Here is a 21,367-nt window from a genome sequence, read left to right as displayed (position 1 = left end):
TTCTTCCTCCCATCAGCTATCAATGGAAGCGCTAAAAGCTATTGGCTTTGATTAATAATCACTCCATACTTGATTCACTGTATTTGAAGTCAGAGTTCACGCTGGGGAACACATCTCAGTGATGCTCAGGGACCTTCAATTACAAAGAAGAGCTCCTGTGTGCCTGACTGTGGTTTTGAGACTCACTAAAATTGGGCATCATTTATTTTTACAGAAAATTCTAGAATTCAGCTCAGTAACAAATGGCTGCACGATGATGTGAAGTGTTTTTCCCCTTAACAGCTTTCCCATTGTTAAAGTCTGCTTTTTTTTTTTTTTTTTTTTTTCCTTTAAGGCAGTACTTTTGAGAGCTGGTGAGATGGTTCAGCGGTTAACAGCACTTGCTACTCTTGCAGAGGCCCTAGGTTCGGTTCCCAGCACCCATGCAGCAGCTCACAACCACCCAGAACTCCAGTTCCAGGGGAATCTGCTGTCTTCTGACCTCCACAGGCACATGTGCGGGTAAAATACTCATAGATAAAATAAAATGGATCAAAACAAAACAATGAACTTTTGGTGTGAAGGTGCAGGACAGTGATCCTAGCACCTGGGATGTATAAGAGGATAAGGAGTTCAAGGCCATCCTCCCTGACACAGACAGCGTGAGGCCAACCTGGGCTACATGATTACATGAGACCTTGCCTCCCCTATAATAGTTAGGGGAAAGGGAGTACTTCTTTTAGATACTCCCCCAAGTGGGGTGCACCATTGCTGGAAGTGCCGCAATGTAGTGGGTGGACAGTGCAAGCTCTCATTCCGTCTCCCAGCTCCAAACGTCCGTTTTTACTATCCTGTCCTGAGATGGAGGATGTGTGTGATATTACAATGATAAGAACAGATAGCACACTTCACCTTAGCCAAAAGGACAAGAAGTGATTTCTTTACTTCTTAAAACTAAGGAAAGGGCTAGGCAGTCTGGCACATGCCTATAATCCTGGACTCTACTTGAGAAACTGAAGCAAGAGGATTATGAGTTCAAGGCTAGTGTGGGACCCTGTCTCAATAAACAAAAACATAAAAATAGGGAAAGGTATTAAAGAGTTAATAGAATGTTTCCACTCAATACTGAACCAAAAAGCAAAGGTGGCCCTAAGGTCACTGACACGTTTGGTAAAGGATTTCAAAAGGGCTGCCCAATGGAGTAACAATCAATATTACGCCAAAGGGTCAATCCATGCTCAGATTGCAAAAAAAAAAAAAGAGCCACCTGGCCACTAAACTGCAGGGCGGCTACAAAAAGCCACTAGTAGGAGAGCTAAGGAGGAAGTGAGAAGAGGTGAGGAAGGAGGCTCTGAGGCTGGCTGGCTGGATCCTTCACCAGCCTCCAAGAGGAGATGTGGTGGATGCTGATGGAGTCCAGGAAGTGCCACATGTAAGTTAATCGCCACGTGCTGTGTAAGTCACTGAGTAGCTGGCACTGGAAGTGGGGTTGGTCCCCCCACTTCAGGCCCTAGTGTGTTAATGTCAGGAGTGTGCCAGCCTCCTCTGGTGTGAGAAATGGGACCCGCTGCACTCTGGGACAGAGAAGAAGGACAACAGATGAGTTAGCTCAAGACAGCACTGTGCCCTGGAGAACAGCAGGAGGGCAGGCCATTTCCACCAGACACTATCACTGTTCAGCCATGCTGTAAAAGTTGCGGAGTGGGAAGGAGAAGCCAGAAGCATCACCATGGCAAGCTCACCCCTGGAGAGCAAGCTTAACTGGGAAGTCCGGCTGCCTCCGTTTCCCCAGCTGGTTTCCGATGGACGCTCTGAGCACCTGATTTGTTGATATTGTCTCTCTATGCTGCTGCCTGTTCTTCCACTTGGGACTCTCACCAGAGAGGACACTGCTCTGGCTGAGACTCTCTCCATGGAGATCCAGAACTGGATGTCTTCAAATGTCTTCCCAGCTGATTTCTGCTGGATGTTTAGAGTGCCTGATTTGATGATGTCTTTCTATGTATCCATCTGGGATCCATCCATCCACCCATCCATCCATCACTTGCTATTTATCCTTTTACTTTGGCTTGTTGTATACTTAAGAAATATACTCATTTAGAGCTCAAAGTGATGGCTATCATTGAGCATTTTTTGAAACAAGAAAGAACAAATCTCTATAACATTCCAGATAATCTTCTATCAATCATGGCAAACACCAATACATGTAAAGCAGTTTCTGACCAAAGAACTTCATGTTTAGTTAGAGATGTGAAATACACGCAACTGGGGAGGGGAGCAGAGGTCACTGTGCAAGGCCACACATGTGCTACCATGACAATAATTGAGCAGAATGGGGCCATGATGGCCGCTGAGCATAGTTACCACCTCAGAGAAGCAGCAGATAAAAATGGTGAAAGTCAGCTTTGATACAGCTGAGAAATGTTCTAGAAAGTTCTTTTTGCCAGTCAGGAACTTCTTAGAACTAGGAAATGGTTTTTCCATCAACACAATCTCGTGAATTATGGCCAAAATCTTACAATGGTCTGTCAAAGCACACCTGAGTCAAAACAGAGCCTCCTGGTGAGGAGGTAACAATCCCATCTAGAGCACAGGCTCTGGGTCCTGTGGGCTGCAAGGGAGCAGAGAAGCACTGATCCCATCTAGGCCTGAACAACCCACCCATTACTTACAGTTCTTAGGGTTCCTTTAGCAATGGGTGATCCTAAAAGCCAAAACAGTAGGGCCATGCCCACCCTGGCCATTAAGGGGTCGAGCATTTGGGACCCATGGCAGTCTACACTCATTATTAATGGGCCATTGAAAGAAGCCATTGATTTCAACAAGGGTGGTGTTTTTATGTACGGCACACACATTATTTATTGAGCACCAATGTTGTTAAGCACTTTTCATTACTTCCAGTTAAATCCTCCCAACTATCCTTGGAGGCAGTTCAGATGAGGACATGGATGCAGGCTGGGAGAGGTTAAAGGAATAGCCAGCCCTCTGTTGCCCAGCTATGGGAACTGGCTTCGGATCTGATGAGAAGGCCTTTCCAAGGTCTCTGCTCACCCTGCCCTGTGGAGGTGCCAACAAGGAAGATCCAGCAAGATGAAACTTTCGGTCATCATCAGACACATCCTTTCAGACCAGTGCCAGGCCCAATCACAAAGAACTGACCTCTGTGTTCGATCAATAGCGCTTTGTGTGGCTTTCTTCAGCGGACCTTTCTGGAAAGGTCCTGAGAACTAACGCCCTGACTGTGGCTCTTGTGTGCATGTTTGGAGGTTGCTCTTCGGTGTTGCTGTAGTTCGATCAACTAGTTGAGAAGAGTCAGAGAGGAATAGGAGAACGGACAGAGCAGGGGGAGGAATGGGGCTCTCCACTTGACTGCTGAACTATATATTCTTCTGGGTGCTACATGTTTGAGCAGAAAGGCCAGAATATCTGTCTCTGTTATTTGCCACAGGTTAAAAGAAGTAAAGTTATTGGGGCCTAAAAATCATCTAGCTACCTAGGCCTTCAGAAACAAGAAAGAGAAATGTATAATATTTATTTCTAGTGGTTAGAGAAAAAGAAAAAAATGACTACACTTGCCAGAGACGAGCTGAGTGTCCCTGTTTCATCAAGCACAGATACACAGACAGCCGTCCTTCCACTGCAGCCAACGTAAGGAAGAGCTTGGGTCAACCAGACAGTGTGCTGACTAGGGAGTCAGGGCGGGCTGAACAGAGAATCGCAGACAGATCTCCTGGCTTTCACCTAGTTCACAGTAGCTTTAAAGGAACACACACACACACACACACACACACGCACACTCACTCACCTGGAAGCAGATGGGGGACCATTTGGGAAGAAGGAAGGGAATGGGTGGGAAAGGGGGCAAGAGGTAATGAGGATGGCCATGAGTTCAATGATCTACATGGATAAATATGTCCTATGGAAACTCAGTATTTTGTTCACCTAGAAAAAGAAAAATATAATAGGAAACAGTTGCCCAACACTGTGCTTCATGTCTCTAATCTCAGCACTTGAAATTGCAAGTTCAAGGGCAGCCTGAGGCTACACAGCAAGACGGCCTCAAAACAAACAAACAGAAAACTAAATCAATCAATTAAAACAAGTACATACAAATCAATGGGTTTTAAAGGTCCCTGCTGTCCTTAGATGTGCAGTGAATTTCAATGTCACAAGCCCCATTCACTGAGAAGCTTGTAGAACCAAGGGGCCAAGAAATATAGATGCATTGGTACCCTGGAGGAGAGGGGGCGCTCACATTCACTGGACATGACTAGAGCATCTTGTTGGATCTCAGAGAGACTTGTAGGGAAATGAGCAACCCCTGGGATTGCTGCCAGGGTCACTGTCAAAAGTTTTTATGCTCATATTCATATTCTCTCTCTCCCTTCCCCCCTCCCTGACTTCCTGCAAAGGAAATGGGGGCACAGAGATTGTAAGTGACCACCACTGTGGCTGGAGATGAGCAACTCCATCTGAAACCATCCGCTGCCATTCTCTCAGCCTGGTCCAAAGCTGGGCTAGGCTTTGTTCAAGTGTGCAGCATACAGAGCATTCAGCCTGACAGAGTCAGAGCCCCTTAAACGGTACACAGCGGGCCCAAAGGGCAAGCATGTCAGGGGGCAGAATTCTCTCTGGATCTAGGCTTTGCTTCCTTAGTATGCAGGGGTGGGGTTTTCGGGGAGGAGGGGGATTTGATATGTAAATGTGAGTGCTGTGTGTGTGTGTGTGTGTGTGTGTGTGTGTGTGTGTGTGTGCGCACATGCACACATGCACCTGGTATGTATGCATCTATGTTTGTGCAGAAGTGTGTGTGGACGTGTGTGCACATGAATGCTCCTACCTGTAGAGGCTAGGGATTGGTGCTGGTTACCTTCCTTGGTCACTCTTTGCATTATTCACTGAGACAGAGGCTCTCACTGAACCTAGAGCTCATTGATCAGGCTAGATTAGCCGGCCAGCTTGCCCCACAGATCGCTGATCTCCACCTCTCCAGGAGTGGGATTTCAGGCAGCCTGCCACACCCACCAGCATTTATGAACTAGGGTCCTGCAGCTTGTGAGGCCAGCATCTCACCAACTGAGCTACCTAGTCGGATTCTGTCAAGCATTCACCTTTGCCTTTCATCTTACATCCCAGTGCACTGTTATCTTTTTGTTCCCCAAAGTAAGTGAAGAACTGAAGAGGAAGAGAAAATAATGCCAAAGAACAAACGAAAGTCAAGCGGATGGAAGTGAGCCCCGTCCGTCGTTCCCCTCGTACTCACAGGAGGTGCGTTGGCCAGGGAAGCCCAAAGTACCAGGAGTCCATAGTTAGGACTGTGTTGACATGATTCCATTTCCACAATATCCAGTATGGCCTGCATGAGGGTCTGTGTGAAGGAAATGACTACTGTTAGACCACAGCTGTGTGATGAGGACCGATGTCCATAAACAAGAAGTCGTTCTATTGTTTTTCCCTCTGTGTGTGCTCTATGTACTTATTGGTGTGGATGTGTAGGCATGTGCACGCACAGGAGACCAGAGGCTGACACTGGATGTCCTTCCTCTGCCATGCTCCACCTTTATTTTTGAGACAGAGTCTCTTACTGAGCCTGAAGCTCCTCAGTTCAGCCAGCTGGGCTAGCCAATGAGCTTGAGGAATCCACCTACCCCTCCGTCGGCCCAGAGCTGGGGTTACAGACACGTGTCACTACACCCAGATTTTTGTGTGGGGTCTGGGGGTTCTGAAACTCAGATCCTCATGCTTGCTCATTGGGCACTTGGCTTAGACTGACCCATGACCCTGGAACCATTCATTCATCTTTAGTCCAAGAGACACTGTGTCTGATGTTCACAGGCGTGCAGTCTAAGGCACTTACTAAGGCACTTGTACCCTGGGTGGTAGTATGGGAATGGGAAACAGGAACTCCAGGGGAGCAGAGCTGAATTTCTGCCCTGTGGCTTCACTGTTAGGGAACTGAATGATCCTGTATAAATCACTAGACTATTCCAGTGGTTGAATTTCCTTATCTATAAGATGGCCTTGATGTGGTACCTACCCCATAAAATTTTGAGAAGTAAATATTAGTACAGTTGCTGATAAAATACTTGAAACAGTCAACTTTCTCCGTAGCTGAAGATGACCTTGAGTTCCTGCTTCTCCCACCTCTCCCTCCTCGTGCTGAGATTACATGAATGCACCGCCACACCTGCTTTAGTCAGTACTGGAGATGAACCTGGGGTGTTGTGCATGCTAGGCCAGCACTCTTCTAACTGAACCACACCCAGACCCAAAACGTTGTTTTTTGGTTTTTGTTTTGTTTTTTTGCTGGGGATTGCTTGGTTACTTGTGATGTTTGTATTTTCATAAATACCGTGTTTGATTTTTGAGACAGAGTTTCACTATGTAGGCCTCACTGACCTGGAACTCACTATGTAGCTGAGGCTGGCCTTGAGCTCACAGAGGATTAAAGGCATGCACCACCACACCCAGCTGTTACCATTATTATTATGCAATGTTAGAGATTGAAATCAGGTCCTCCTGCGTACTAGGGAAGCATTCTACTAGCTGAGCTACATGCCCAACCCAAACATTACCCTTTTAACACAAGCAAACCTCTGCTCATAAGAAAATTAAGTAGCTAGGCCTGGTGGTACAGGGCTGTAATCACGCAACTTGGAAGGCTGGGGCAGGAGAATTTCAAGTTCAAAGTGTGTTTGGGCTCCAAAGTGAGTTCAAGACCCTATCTGGAGACTTCGTAAAATTCTTCCTCAAAATAAAAAGTAAAAAGGAGAACTAGAGATCTGCCCCGGAAGTAGAGGGCTGGCCTAGCATATACGGGGAGCTCAGGTCAAGGTCCTGGATAAACCAACAGATGTTCTGACTTAAATGGCACCAACTCAGAGCGAAACAACCCACTCTGCTTGTTCCCCAGGTGACCACGGAAATACTAAAACTGACTTCATGCAGGGATTGCTCCTGTTTGCTTTTGCCCATGGTGGCTTCTCCACCAGAGGGCAGACACTCAGGCGATGGATGTGCTTTACATCTTAACTCGGTACCATGATAGGAAAACAATATGGACGCTATGATCGATCCCCTGCTTGCCTGGGGCCAGTGCAGTTTTAAGGTCTTTCTGAGTGTTTGGCTCATTTGTATATTAGCATGGTTCCAAGAAGCCGCTACTATTATCCACATTCGGTGTTCACAAGAGGAAACTAGCACAACAAAGAAGTTAGTGGGAAGGAAATGCAGGATGAAAACGGAGTTGCTGGTGTCACTTGCTGTTAATGAAGCATGCAAGTTTCCCAGATTGATTAGCCCTGCCAATCAATCGTCTTCTTGGCATTAAAGTTGTCATACGAAACAAGAAATGACTTCGTGCAATGGGTAACCATGACTGGCGCATAGCAACAATTAGCTGGTGCATCCTTATCTATCACGTCCATAACGATGGGAGAGCAGAACTGATCGTTTTAACTATGGATTTCATTTTCTGCTGCTCCACAGCACATCTAGCTGTTCCAAGTGTCTGAGAGGGATTGTCTTGACTGTGTTAACTTCTGTAGGATGGCCTAGCCCACTGTGGGTGAAGCATATGCCTGTGAATGAGTCAGAGCCTTAAGCAAGCACAGTTCCTCCATGGTTTCTGCCTCTAGTGTCCTGCCTGGAGTTCCCACCCTGACTTCCCTCAGTGATGAATTATGACCTGGAAGTATAATGAGATAAACTCTTTCCTCCCCTAAGTCCCTTTGGTCAGCATGTTTATCACAGCAACATAAAGGATACAAAGACAAGGAGAAAGATAATATGTTGGTTTCATTTCCTGCAGCTGTGATTAAAAAGAAAAAATAATAATAGTACCCCAACAAAAGCAACTTAGGGGAGGAAAGAACTATGTTAGCTCATCATTCCGGATTACAGTCCACCACTTCAGGCAAGTCAAGGCAGCAATAACTTGAAACAGCTAGTCACGTCCATCGTCAAGAAGAAAGAGCAATGAATGTACACGAGCCAGTGCTCAGCTGGCTTTCTCCATTCTTAAACAAGCCGGGATCCTCTGCGTTGGGAATGGTGCCACCCACGGACAAATCAAGACAATCCCTTGGAGACACACCCACTATAAAATCCCTCATTAAGGTTCTCTTTCCCGGTGATTCTAGATTGTACCAATCTGAAAATTAAAACTCACCATCACAGATACAAATCATTTCCATATTTCTTTTTCCTAAGGCTGTCTTCTTCTCTAGAGTGAATCAGCAAGCATTATTGGTGACACTTAATCTACAACTAAAATCAGAAGCTCTCGATATCATTTTTTTTTCTTTTTTGGTTTTTTGAGACAAGGTTTTTCTGTGTAGCTTTTAGAGCCTGTCTTGGAACTCACTTTATAGACCAGGCTGGCCTCGAACTCACAGAGATTCACCTGCCTCTGCCTCCCGAGTGCTGGGATTAAAGGCATGTGCCACCACCGCCCAGCTCTCTATATCATTTTTAAATGCTAAAATAATGGAAGTGGATGTTTTTGTTTTTTTTGTTTGTTTTTGGTACTAGAGATTGAAACCAGAGCCTCAGCATGCTAAGAAACCACCTATCCCTGAGCACATCACAGCCTTCTCTTTTTATTTTGAGATAGTCTCACTAGGTTGTTCAGGCAGGCCTTGAACTTGCCATTCTCCTGCCCTAATCTCCTGAGTAGCTGGGATTACAGATCTTCAGGCCCAGTTTTTAAGTGACTATGTGTTCTCTGCATTTATGTTTATGTGTGTGCAGGTAGATAGATAGATAGATAGATAGATAGACAGACAGACAGACAGACAGATAGATGGGTTTGTATGCATGAATGCATGAGCATGTGAATGCATGTGGCTTCAGAGGACAGCAGCAGGTATTGTCACTTATCAGGAGCCACCTCCTGCCCTGTTTTTTAATACGGGGTCTTGCACTGGCCTGGAGATAGAAGATTAGGCCAGTCTGTATGGCCAGTGAGCTCCAGGGACCTGCCTGTGTCCACCAGTATGGGGACTGTAAGTACGGGACCAGTTTCATGACATAGGTTCTGAGGATGGAACTCGGGTCCGCGTTTTTTTTTGCAAGGCAAGCACCTTACTAACAGAGCCGTCTTCCTGTCCTTGAGATGAGTTTTTAAATAGTGACAAAAACAAGCTCTCACCTCGTCCTTACTATGTTGTAAGCCCTCTACAAAAATGAACTAACGTAACCTCCTAATGTTCTACAAGGCAGGTGAGGAATGTGAGGTCTAGAGGTTAGGTCCTGTGTTTAAGGTCACACTTTTGAAACCTAGAACCCAGACCAAATGGAACCCAGGCTCTGAGGGCTCAGGGCTCGGGAATTGTTGTGTGATATTTTGTTTGTGTTCTGACAAATAAAGCTTGCCTGGAGATCAGAGGGCGGAGCCAGCCACTAGTTAACCAGGCAGTGGTGGCACACTCCTTAAATTCCACCACTTGGGAGGTGGAGACAAGAATATAAGGCAGGTGGAGACAGGATCCTGCCCATTCGGTCTGAGATTTTGTAGAGGTAAGAAGTCTCTGGTGGCTGGCTGCTCTGCTTCTCTGATCTTTCAGCTTTCACGCTCAATATCTGACTCCAGGTTTTTAATATTAAGACTAATTAGGGTTGCACTTCAAGGAATCAGATCTGACTTTCCTTAAAAGTTCCAAGAGGTGACTCAAACTACAGCCAGGGATGAAAATCTCAACTTAGCGAGCCTCAGGGGTGCCTTGAAAGCTGCTGACCCAGACCACTGGGCCCCACCCATGGTTTGTGATGTGCCCAGGTGATGCTGGTAGTCTGTGGACCACACTGAAAGAATCGTGCCTCCAGAATAGCCCCTGGGGACTGCTCCTCCTGCCTCATGTTTTAACTCACGCTGGATCAGCTCCTTACAGCCATGGAGACAATCAGTGAAGTGGCTCCTGGGTCACAGTGTACCTTCCAGCTCCTGAGAGACCAACACGCTCCCTCAGGCAGTGAAGCATTCATGCGCTTTGTGTTTCTCTGTATGTTCCCTTGGAAGTCCAGGAAGCTTGACAGCACAGTTGGTCTTAGATATTAATCTCGTGTCCCTTGTATGGCTTGCAAACATCACTGTGTCCTGGCAACTGCATCTCTATTGATCCTGGTAATTCCCATTATATTCTGTTTCAGATAGAGGTACAAAAAGTCTGATTGCTCTTAATAAAATTGCCACAGCTTAAGTTTTGCTGTGGCCCCCTCCAACCTTGCCTGGTTTCATGCCTTGAGGCCCTATCAGGTGACCTTGGCCTGGTGAGTAAGGGCAGGCACCTATAACCGATCAACAACAACAACAAATCAATATGGCGTTGCTCAAACCAAAGTCATTGGATGAAAGCTAAGTTCCTGTGTGACCTTCTTAGAAATCTAGGGGAGAATGAGAAGCTGATGTGCCCAAACAGGTCAAGAGTGATGACAAGGATTCTGGGTCCAGTTTACTCCTTCCCTCGTTAAGTAACCAGAATAATCCAATTTTAAGCCATTGGTCATAGTTTTTTGGTTTTTTTGTTTTGTTTTGTTTTGTTTTGTTTTGTTTTTTTTGTTCCATGCTCAGTCTTAGAAGGGAAGGGTTTTTGTTGTTGTTTGTTTCTGAGTTTCATAGTGCTCTACTCAACGGTTCTCAACCTGAGGGTTGTGGCCATCAGAAAACACGTATTTCCACTGGTCTTGGGAAGTGAGAGACTACTCAATAGTAAAATTAGAGTTATAAAGTAGCAAAGAGAATAAATTTATGGTTGGGGTTCCTAAAACCAACAGAAATATGTGCTCTCCAATGGTTGTGACCCACAGGTTGAGAACCCTGCTCTAGCCTTTTTCTCTATCTCAGTTCTGCTTAGCCTATGAAAACATTTCATCTGTTGTACAGAATGGGAAGTTGCCTAATTTGAGAATTATGCCGTAAAGCAACAAAGAACTTTAAATTGTAATTCTGTCCTTTGACATAGACAACTTTGTGAGGAAAAAAAAAAAACAAGAGTTTAATTTAATTTTATTGTAGCATCCATTTTCGTAATCCTATGGAATAGAATGCCTTGGTGCTGTGAGGCCATGTTATTAAAATAATGTATAGAAGCATGCCCAGTGTATCACATGGTACAAAAATAATATCCAATCACACTCATTTCCTAGCTAAAAAACCATTTTGTATAGTCTCTTTAGTCCCACATTCATTACATAGATCTTAGTGAAGGAGGAGGACACTCACCCCAGAGTGACCTGCAGACTCCTGAGCTTTCATTTCTTCAATATTTTTCTCAAACAGCGCCAGGAGCCATCTTTTGGATTTCGACCAGCTTCTGCATTAAAACAATCAAAAAAACCCCATATAATTAGTGATTTGCAAGGGTGTTTAGGGTGACAGGTTATGACATAAAAGGAGCGAATGTTGGAGCTGGAGAGATGGCTCAGTGGTTAAGAGCACTGGATGCTCTTTCAGAGGACCCAGGTTCAATTCCCAGCACCCACATGGCCGCTCACACCTGTCTGTAACTCCCTCACAGAGACATGCAGGCAGGCAAAATACCAATGTACCAAAAATAAAAAAAAAAAAAATGAGTAAATTATATTTTAAAAAAGGAAAAATGCTTCTGAAAATAGAATAATTTCCTCAAATTCATCTGTTTCCAGTTAGAATTTCCAAAGAGGTCCACTTCTGAATTATTAGTTCACAGGTAAAACTAGGGGCAAGAGAACACATTTCAGTGCCTTTGTAAATAGCTGTTGGGATTCCTGTCGGGCTGTCCGCCACTGAAGGAGAAAATGGTGGGTCAATTGCTTGGTTCACGTTCACTGTGCCTGTCCTAAGAGTGACAGGTGAAAGTCCAGCACAGAGGCCAGAGGCTGATTTAGCTAAGCAGAGCCCATCGGTTGTCACCATTTTATTCTCGTCTGACCATTCCCATCATCCACTGCTAATGATCTGGGTCCCCTGCAAAATCAAGTCCTGAAAGTCTCAACTTGGAGGTGATTGTATTAGGAGCAGGGAGTTAAAGACAATATTACAAGATAGAGAGTGATTCGAGAAATCTACGGAGTCTGTTTAACAAGCAAAGGAATTTATTTGGGGGTTAACTCACAACCATGGGAGATTTATCGTACAGTTCGGGAAAGCTGAGCTATGTCTCATGCTGATTTGCCTGGTCCGAGATCTCAGCATCCAGAACTACGAGGAGGTGAAGAGAGAGCTGAGTAAGTGCATCCCAGGTCTTAGGGGTCCCAAGTGGCCACACCCTGGGGGCATGTACTTCAAGGTCACAGGCAGGTGTAACAGTTACCTGCTACCTCACTAGGGACAGTGCTTCAAGGTCACAGCTACAACAGCTCCCCACTACAAGAGTGAACTCTTTATCAGTGGGACTAGTGTCTATAAAACACTGGAAAGCACTTGATTTGCCCCTTCTACTCTGAAGGCACAGTCAGAAGTCGACAGTCTGCCCCCAGAAGGAAGTCCTCCTCAGAAACCATCCTGCTGGTACCCTTGTCTTGGATGTCACAGCCTCCAAACTATGGGAAATAAATATTTATTGTTTATAAGTTACCCATCCATGCCACCTATGACTGTCCAAATAGTATAAAACATAGAGCAATTGCCAAGAACTTTTTAAAATGCAGTTAGTTTTCACTGCATTTTACAAATGTTTAGCGGAGCCAATGATGACAAAAGCATTTGATGACGCCTCCTTACGTCTTATGGAGGCGGGGGCTGAGTCAGCATGGATTCAAACAGAATCAACTCAACAGTGACACACTGTACTTGAGCATCAGATACATTCTCCATGCCACCTTCTCATCTTCTCCCCCCACCTCTCTCTCCCTCCCTCCCTCCCTCCCTCCCTCCCTCCCTCCCTCCACACCCCCCCCACACACACACTGTTTTTCATGAAGGAAGGGACAGGGAAGACGGGGATGAAGGCAGGAAGGAAAGAACAGAGAGAAGGATGGAGGAAGAAGTACATCTCTTTCTGATCCTCCTGCACTTTACATGTGCACACCACAACAAGCAGGTCACAGAGCCTGGTGTGATGGTGCCCTCCTGCAATGCCAGCATCCTGGAGCCCGAGGCCATGACTTCCAGGGCCAGCTTGGGCTACACAGTGAGACCACCACACCCTCTCCCACCACCATTAAAAAAAAAGTCACAGAAACAGCTGCCTTCCACCTCAACCGATGTGATTCTACTGAAGAGGAAGAAATGTGGCCAGAAACATGACTGAATGGATAAAGCACTTCCACACAGTACTGAAGACCAGAGGAGTCTGATTCTCCAGAACCTACTAAAAGCTGGTCATGGTAGCATTCATGGGTAACCCCTTCATTCCCACAGGGAGATGGGAGACGGAGACAATAGAACCCCTTGAAGCTTGGCCAACCAACCTGAATTATGCTGAGATGTTTTAGATCCTGTCTAAAACAAGGTGGGAAGCGAGTGCCCAAACCCAAAGTTTTCCTCTGGCCTCCTCTACACATTCACTGCGGCAAGTGCACTACACCCTACATGCATATACTCACGTGAAATAAAAATAAACCATTAAATAAATAAATAAGAGAAATGAGAGGTAGGAAGGTGGTTCAGAAGGTAAACCGCTTGTTGCGCAGGCGTGAGTTCAGATCACCAACACCCACATGAACGCCAGCATGCAGCATGCACTTGCAATCCCATGCAGAGACGGGGAATGCTGGGGACTGGATGATCAGCCAGTCTAGGCAAAACGGTGAGCTCTAGGCTTGGCGATCAGCCTTGTCTCAAAACCTACAATGAAGAACGATAAAAGCAAGACTCCTGATGTCATCCTCTGGCCTCCACACTCACACAGGGCACACGTGTGCATCCACATATTAAAGAGAGAGCAAGATGGAGATTAGGTAGATTATAGACACATGTTGCCGAAAAGAAATATGATCAAAGAACCAACTGCAGAAGGCCACCTTACCTCAGGAGCCATTCCGGCAGCTGGGATCCATACTCAAAACTGTCATCGTAAGTTTTAAAATGCTGGTAGAACTCCTTGGTTTTCCTCTTGTCTGTGAGAAACAGCCCTTTCTTAAAGAGAGTATTGACTGTGGCTGGATAAAGAAGATGCCTGCGAAGACAGGGACACTCAGGAAGTTAACCGAGCAGCCAATGAAAGTTTTAGAGACAAAGATGGAATTATCCTAAAATGACAAATGAGCAATGGATAATGTGGCACAGCTTTAGGGGACAGTCATTCTTAACAAGTTTTAACATCTGCTGCTGGAAGTCAAGCTGTCATTCGAGGATGATTGAAACATGACTATGTTTATCTGAAGATTTAAAAACCCTTTCTTAAAAACCAACCAACCAACCAACCAACCCCTTGTTTCTAATCATGTGTGTGCATGTGTCTCTGTGTGGATGTGTGCACATGAACAGAGGTGCCTCGGAAGATCAGGTAAGTCAGATCTCCCTGGGCCTGGGGCTATAGGCAACTGTGAGCGGTGCAATATATGTGCCGGGAACCGAACTCGGGTCCGTTGGAAGAGCATGTGTGCTCTTAACTGCTGAGTCCTCTCTTCAGCCACGAAGATCTAAAAATCCATTCTAAGGAAGCATCTTTGTAGATGAATTTCTAAATGGTCTCATTAAATAAAAAACACGGAGCCAAATATAGGGGTGAAAAACTTAGAGATCAGGGAAATAGGAAAAGCCACCAGCCAACTTTACCTCACCAACCCTGCAGCTTCCAAAAGCAAGCTACTTCCTGTCTACCTACACCTTTATATGCCTTGCTTTTCTGTCCTCTCATTGGCTCTTAGCCCAGCTACCTCACTTCCTTGTGACTGTCTGTCTGTACAGACATCCAGGTCTCTATGGTTGGTGCTGGGATTAAAGGCATGCGTCACTACACTTGGCTCTGTTCCCTAGTATGGCCTTGAACACACATAGACTCTGCCTGATAAGTGATCAGGTTAAGGGCGTGTGCTGCCTGACTTTGTTTACTTAAAATGAATGGCCTTTTCCCCCTGATCTCCAGGCAAGCTTTATTTATCAAAGCACAAATAAAATATCACCACATTTCAGCACAAATAAAATATCACCACACATCTTAGACCCAGACAAATGCAAAACAATAAACAGAAATAAGCTGAATGAATGCCATTCAATAGGAATTTATTTAGAAAATAGTAAGAAGCAGGCTACCACTCATGTCTCTGAATGTAGTGGCAAATACACTAGGAATCGAAGGGGGTAATAATAATCACTCATTTCTTAATTGCTCACAAAAGTCTGTATCTTAAACTATTGCTATTGAAATATCTGTTGATGTTATCTGTTGTGGCATGAACAAAATGAGAAAGTCCCCTTCAGGCTTCTGTATTTGAACCCTTGGTCTCAGCTGGTGGCACTATTTGGGAAGGTTATGGGATGTTTAGGAGGAGGAGTCTTGCTGGAGGAAGTACATCACTGTGGGGTCGGGCTTTGAGAGTGTATAGCCTCCTTCCACTTCCAGGTCACTCTCCACCTCTGTAATCCTGGGATTCCAGGGGGGTGAGAAAATGCTTTGGTAATTCAGTTTTTCACGAGAAGACTTTATGACTATTCATGTGTCAAATGATTGTTGGTTTATTTGCTCACCATAAAGTAAAAATGCTAATCTAGAAAGTGCCTATTAATTAGAATTTAAATGATTTTTTTTAAATCTCATAGTAGCTTAGTTAGAGAACATTAATCCAGCAGGTGAATTTTGAAATCCAATGTATTGGTTTAAAGTTTTTATTTGAAGATGAAAACAACTACTATTTACCTTACAAAGTTGTCCAGGTCCATTGTCCCATGAGTGCCTAAATCTTCCAGTCGCTCATGAATTTCCTCAGTCAGCTGCCCAATAAACTGATGTATGCTGAAAGTACCCATCTTCCCCTTCATCAAGACATACAGTCTTTCATGCAGTGTTAAAAAGACATTCTTTGGAATCCATGCTAAGGACAGAGGGAACTATTTTCAAAACAACAACGAGAAGCAGCGATCCCTTGCAGCATGTAATCTATATGCCTCTGCTACAAATTGGCCAGTGGGGACTATTGACCAAGTCCCCACAGCACACAGAATCAGTAGATCTGTTTTGCAAGATGACTTATAAAGGAATGAGAGGGCTGCTATTTCTAGCCCCATCTTCCTCCAGATCTATGGTCAAGGCATATTGAAAATGCACAATATCCTGAAATTCTTAGCATTCTGAAAGCTATTATTTACACTTTGTACACTCACTACTCTCCCATCTCAACCCCCATTTCTACACACATACCAATATCCCTCAAATTTCTTCAGCAGAATAACTCTGATCCCACTATAGAATACTTCTTTACAGAAGTATTCCTCTTCCTTCTACAAAACCAGCTTCAGGTTAGGTCGGGGTAGGGTCAAGAGTTTTGGTTTTTTTAGACTACTTTCCAAAAAAAATTTTAATCTGGTTTATCTAGTTTGATTAACCAAATAAAAGTATCTTTTTAAAAGTCTTTAAAGAATCTTTTAAAAAAAATAATTTATATTTTATGATTCTGCTATGTTCAGGTTATATTTTGTATAAATTAATTAAACTTGGATCTCCTAAGCATGGTAGTGGACTGTTTGACAGGGATAAGAGGCTGGCTGAAGAGTAAATGTCAACAGATTTTATCTGATCCATAGAAATGAACATGAAAGGTCACTGGGGAGCCTCAGGTGAACATTCCGATAATATCAATATTCCTCTAGCAGATGAGTTAGTTCTTTTACTGAAGAAATATGTTAGCATATAGAAGAAGAGCCTTCAAAATATTTATATTCATCGACCAGAAACTCCATAGCTTATATATCAACAAACACTAGAGAGCAGTGAATTTAGCTAATATACTGTGGTCTTTCAATAGAAAAGTAGTTAAACTTTTAACCACTGAGAGGTTTTCAAAGATTTTTGTCTTAATACTAAGAAATGCATGACAGAGTACATTAAAGGGCTCTGAGAAGGAAAGGAAGGGGGGCCGGGGGCAGAAGAAGGATGCCTTAGGCAAGAAGAAGCCAGGGCAGGCATTCTGGGGAAGATGCATGGTCTGGGCTCAGGACCTAGGGAGCAAGGGAGACACAGCCACAGACAAGCACATTCTCCAGTAATAGCAAGCGGGCTAAGACAGATGGAGACTGTAAGAAAGGAGAAATCAGCCCAGCTAGCCTTACTGCCCCTATGGGCACTCTCAGGAGAGGCCATATTAATGGCTTGCTTATTAAGCAGGGCACTACTCTGGGCAAGCAGAGTATAATCAAGCCAAGAGCTGTAGCTGGTAGAACATTGTAATCACAGTAGAAGGCTGTAGTTAATAATACCTAGATGCTGTAACACACTAAAGATTCCAAATAATCCCCAAAATGCATCAATGATGATTGATGAGCCTATCTCACTTACATGTCTAAGTGAAACTTAAATGTATTAGATTGCCAATAATTTCCTTTTCAATGACCCAGTCTATTACATATACTTTTTTATCTTCATTCTAACCCTACTTTAATAACAAAATAATTGCCTTTCACTATTCTTGATAGAGGACTGAGGATGTAATTTTACTCAAAATAACTCTTGGGTTTCAATGTTATACTTCAAAGGAACTATTTAAAAATACTGGTTACCAGTGTGATAGACAGGATTTTGCACAGCTAGTTCAAAATCTACATGTTTAGATTTTAGAAACACATCGATTCCTTCTTCTTCGGTAACAAAGGTCATTCGGTTCCCCATAGCAAAGATGGTAAATATTGGTCCATACTAGAATAAAACACAAAACACAGATGTATTAGTAAGCATTTCTAAATCGTGGATTATGTATAACACAATTTTCCTCCATAATACTAATGCTGAGATTGGAGCAATGGTTCAGTGATTAAGAATGTATACTGTCCTTGCAGAGGACCTGAGTTCAGCTTTAAACACCAAGACTGGGCAGTTCAACAGCTATCCATATATAACTCCAGAGGATCTGATGCCCTCTTCTGGCCTCCATAGGCACCTACACACGTGTGCACCTGTATGCATATGTGTGGACACACAAACACACACACACACACACACACACACAAAGAATAAAATAAAAGAAGAATAGCAATGATGAAGTAATGGCCCAGACTTGAAAATATGGTTACATCTAGTAGTTGCTAGAAATTCTGTGGGTTACATTTAAATTATATGAATCCTAATTCATTTTGTCCTAAAATGTATATAATAAGATGCATATTCTATCTTCCTTTCTTGGTTATTAGAAAATAATAAACAATTAGAATATATGTATTACCATAGTGATCTTGAAACCTTTTATTCAAGATATCAGGAAACTTATAAGCAATATACAGCTCGCTACTGCTCAAGAGAAGTATACAAAGCTAAAGGGAATAGAAGACCTTAGGGGCCTGTTTATGTTTAGACATCCTGGCGCTGACATGGATACCAGGCCTCCACCAAGATGGCTAATGGTAGATATAAGGTGTCTATCAGTCAACAAAAACTGACTGACACTGGAGGTCCAGCAACCCCCAAAGCAAGCAATAAAACGGTCTGTTATATAAGCACTTCTGGCAAATTGTCACCTTAGTATGAGTCTGTATAAATATGTCCTTCGCCAGAGCCTGTATAGATAGGTCTGTGTACCTACTTGCAGCCTGTGTGTTGGTATGCGTGTGCGCCTGCCTGCATAAGCCATCACACATTTACATGCGCTAGCATTTGCCTGGGTGTCTGGCAGCACCTGCCTGCCTCGCAGCCTGTCTGCTGGTGCATAATGCATGTGTGTCTGTCTAGGACTCCTAGCCATCACTTCATCCTCCTGCTTTCTGTGACCTTCCTCCTCTTTTTCTGGCATCGGAGCTCAGACTTCACAAACTATACATTCTTCCTGATACAGAAGTAATGTTTTCCCTTCTCTCTCATGTAATTTCTAGCATGAGGTTTGCCTTCTGGGAGTCTGCCCTAATTAGCTTTAACGGTTGACTTGACTCAGCCTAGAGTCAACTGAACAGGGAGTCTCAATGGAGGGTTAGACCATAATGGTCTGTGGCCATGTTGGGGGGAGAGGGCTGACTAATTTTTCAATCATGTAGGAAGGCCCAGACCATTATGGGTGGCACCATTCCCTGGCCAGGTGGTCCTAAGCTGTATAAGATGAACATGAGTGTGAGCTCCTGTGAACTCCTGTGATGAACCTGTGAGCTCCTGCCATGACTTCAATCAATGGTGAACTATAATTTGGAAGCATAAGCCAAAAAAGCCCATTCCTCCTCTAAACCGCTGTTGGCTGGTGTTTATCACAGCAACAGAATGGAAACTAGAACAGAGTTTATGACCTTATTGGAACAAACATAAGCCATTTTCAGAGCATTCTAATTATGCTCTAGTATCCATTATGAATGTTGGCAACAAACTGTATACCATGAAAATGAGCCACACATCTGCATACCATTTTGAGTCTCAAAAGAATCTCAAGACATCATTTACACTCATCTCTACTTCAGTGCTACTCATTCTCACACTAGTCATGAGACTGGCACGTGGTACACTCTTGATAAGACTACTAGGTGCTACTAGGCACACTGAAGGCTCAAGAATCACTGACCACCAAAACCAAACAAATAACAAGAACAACAACAAAACCAACTGAAGTACCATTTCTCACACCCATGACCCAGACATCATCACTGCCTCCCAATATTACCTTCTGACAATTGTTTGCTAGTCAGTACTTCAAAGAGAGCGGGTCATTCTCATTGTTAAGGTTGTGTTTAAATGTACATTCTTAACTTTCTACTAGGAAGGTGGCCTTCCTAGTAGGTTAGTTAGGGACTTGGAACATGGTTAGTTAGCGGCTTCAAGTGGAGGACAAGTTCAAACACACTGAGCCACGGAGATTACTGCTGCCCCAGGCTGGCACTGTTGAAAAGAGCTCACTGTAGTATTCTGCATAGTGAAGATCATTCAGCGTGGGGACACAGACTCTCCAACAGTGGGTTTTGGTTTTATTTGTTTCTCCTTTGTTCTCCTATTCTTAATTTAATGTCCGACTGCATACAAACCCTTGGGAGCGACTTTTCCCATTATTACCATTCTCTAGACAGACGTCTAGCTAGATTCTGGGTGTTGTCGAGGCTTCATGTCTATACGTTTCTGAGCAGAATTCCACACAACATGGAAGGATATTTGCTAAAGGACATTCGGTGTCCTATTTCAAGGGTACTGTAAAGAGGGATTATAGATAAAGCAATGGCCGGGTTACAGTGTAGACCTGAGTTTCCATTTCTGCAGGAGAAATATCTAAAAATAGAAGTGCTGAGTTACACGATTAGCTGCGTGTTCCGTTAATAAACTGCTGATGTATTTTCCACAGTAGCTGGACCATTAGGCGTCTTCAGGCTGATTTTATCTTTACCAACGGCTGTGACTGTCACTAACCTTGTGTGTTTGCCATCTGGAAACCCTCATCATGGACGTGATGTCACATCCATTTTCAATTGGACAGGACTTTGCGTTTGACTGTCCATGGCTCTTTATACACACCACACACTGGTCCTCTGTGGGGGATGGGCCTTGCACGTACTTTATCCTGTTCTGAAGCTTTTCTCTTTGTCCTCCTTGGGGGTTCTGTCACAGAGAAAAGGTCCCCAATTTTCATAGAGTAGTTTATCTTCTCTTCCTTTTATGGACTTCACTTTGAGTGCCAATCAAAAAAGTGTTTCCTAGACCCACAAGGGTGATATTCTCTTCTTTTTTAACTTTTTGTTGTTCACGTTTCTGGTTAGGACTGGGATCTACCTTGAGTTACTTTTTTGTCTAAGATGTGATTCTTAGGTTGAGGTTCCTTATTTTGTTTTGTAAATTGCTGGGTTTTTATTTCCTCCTGGCTCATGAGCATGGAACTGTTTCACCAGCGTTTAAAAAGGCGTCATTACTCCATTGAATTATTGTTGTGTCTCTGTCACAAGTCAGCTGAGCACACTTGTGTGGACAGCTTACCAAGCTCTCTCTTCTGGTCCATCTATCTTGGTGTTTATGCCTCTGTCAGCACCACAGTCTTAATGACTAATAAGCATCGATATTGAGTGAAACAATCCCTCTTGGGTATTTTTCTTCCAAACATGTTTTAGGGACTCCATTCTCTTGGCCTTTCCACCTAAGTTCTATAACAATAGTCACAGAATCTAAAAATAAGGCTTCCGGGGAATTTGAAAGTACTCCTCCTGGATTTCAATCTGGACACTGACATCTATACTATATGGACTTTTCCAATCTACTATCACGACCACTGCATATCTCTCCCTTAGGATCTCTGATATTTTAATTAGCATTTTGGGGTTGTTAGCAAATAAGAATTGAACCTATTTGGTCATATTTTTAGCAAA

At 43.9% G+C, this 21,367-nt stretch overlaps 1 protein-coding gene and 1 non-coding gene across 2 annotated transcripts in view; both read right to left on the bottom strand.

Annotated features, from left to right (window-relative positions):
• Window positions 1-21,367, bottom strand: part of LOC131926762 (24-hydroxycholesterol 7-alpha-hydroxylase) — an 89,033-nt gene that overhangs the window by 62,758 nt on the left and 4,908 nt on the right. The window contains exons 2-6 of the mRNA XM_059282354.1: window positions 17,615-17,750; window positions 15,759-15,933; window positions 13,926-14,075; window positions 11,201-11,291; window positions 5,243-5,347 (exon numbers count right to left, since the gene is read on the bottom strand). Coding sequence (XP_059138337.1) covers window positions 5,243-5,347; window positions 11,201-11,291; window positions 13,926-14,075; window positions 15,759-15,933; window positions 17,615-17,750 — 657 coding nt within the window. The remainder of the gene's footprint in view (window positions 1-5,242; window positions 5,348-11,200; window positions 11,292-13,925; window positions 14,076-15,758; window positions 15,934-17,614; window positions 17,751-21,367) is intronic.
• On the bottom strand, window positions 735-916 carry LOC131893995 (U2 spliceosomal RNA). The gene has a single exon (XR_009374789.1). It is a non-coding gene; the product is annotated as a U2 spliceosomal RNA (small nuclear RNA).

This window comes from Peromyscus eremicus, chromosome 16_21 (assembly GCF_949786415.1).
Source record: "Peromyscus eremicus chromosome 16_21, PerEre_H2_v1, whole genome shotgun sequence".
Lineage (NCBI taxonomy): Eukaryota > Metazoa > Chordata > Mammalia > Rodentia > Cricetidae > Peromyscus > Peromyscus eremicus.
Note: the sequence above shows the minus strand (reverse complement) of the source record. Positions and strands in the feature narration are given on the sequence as shown.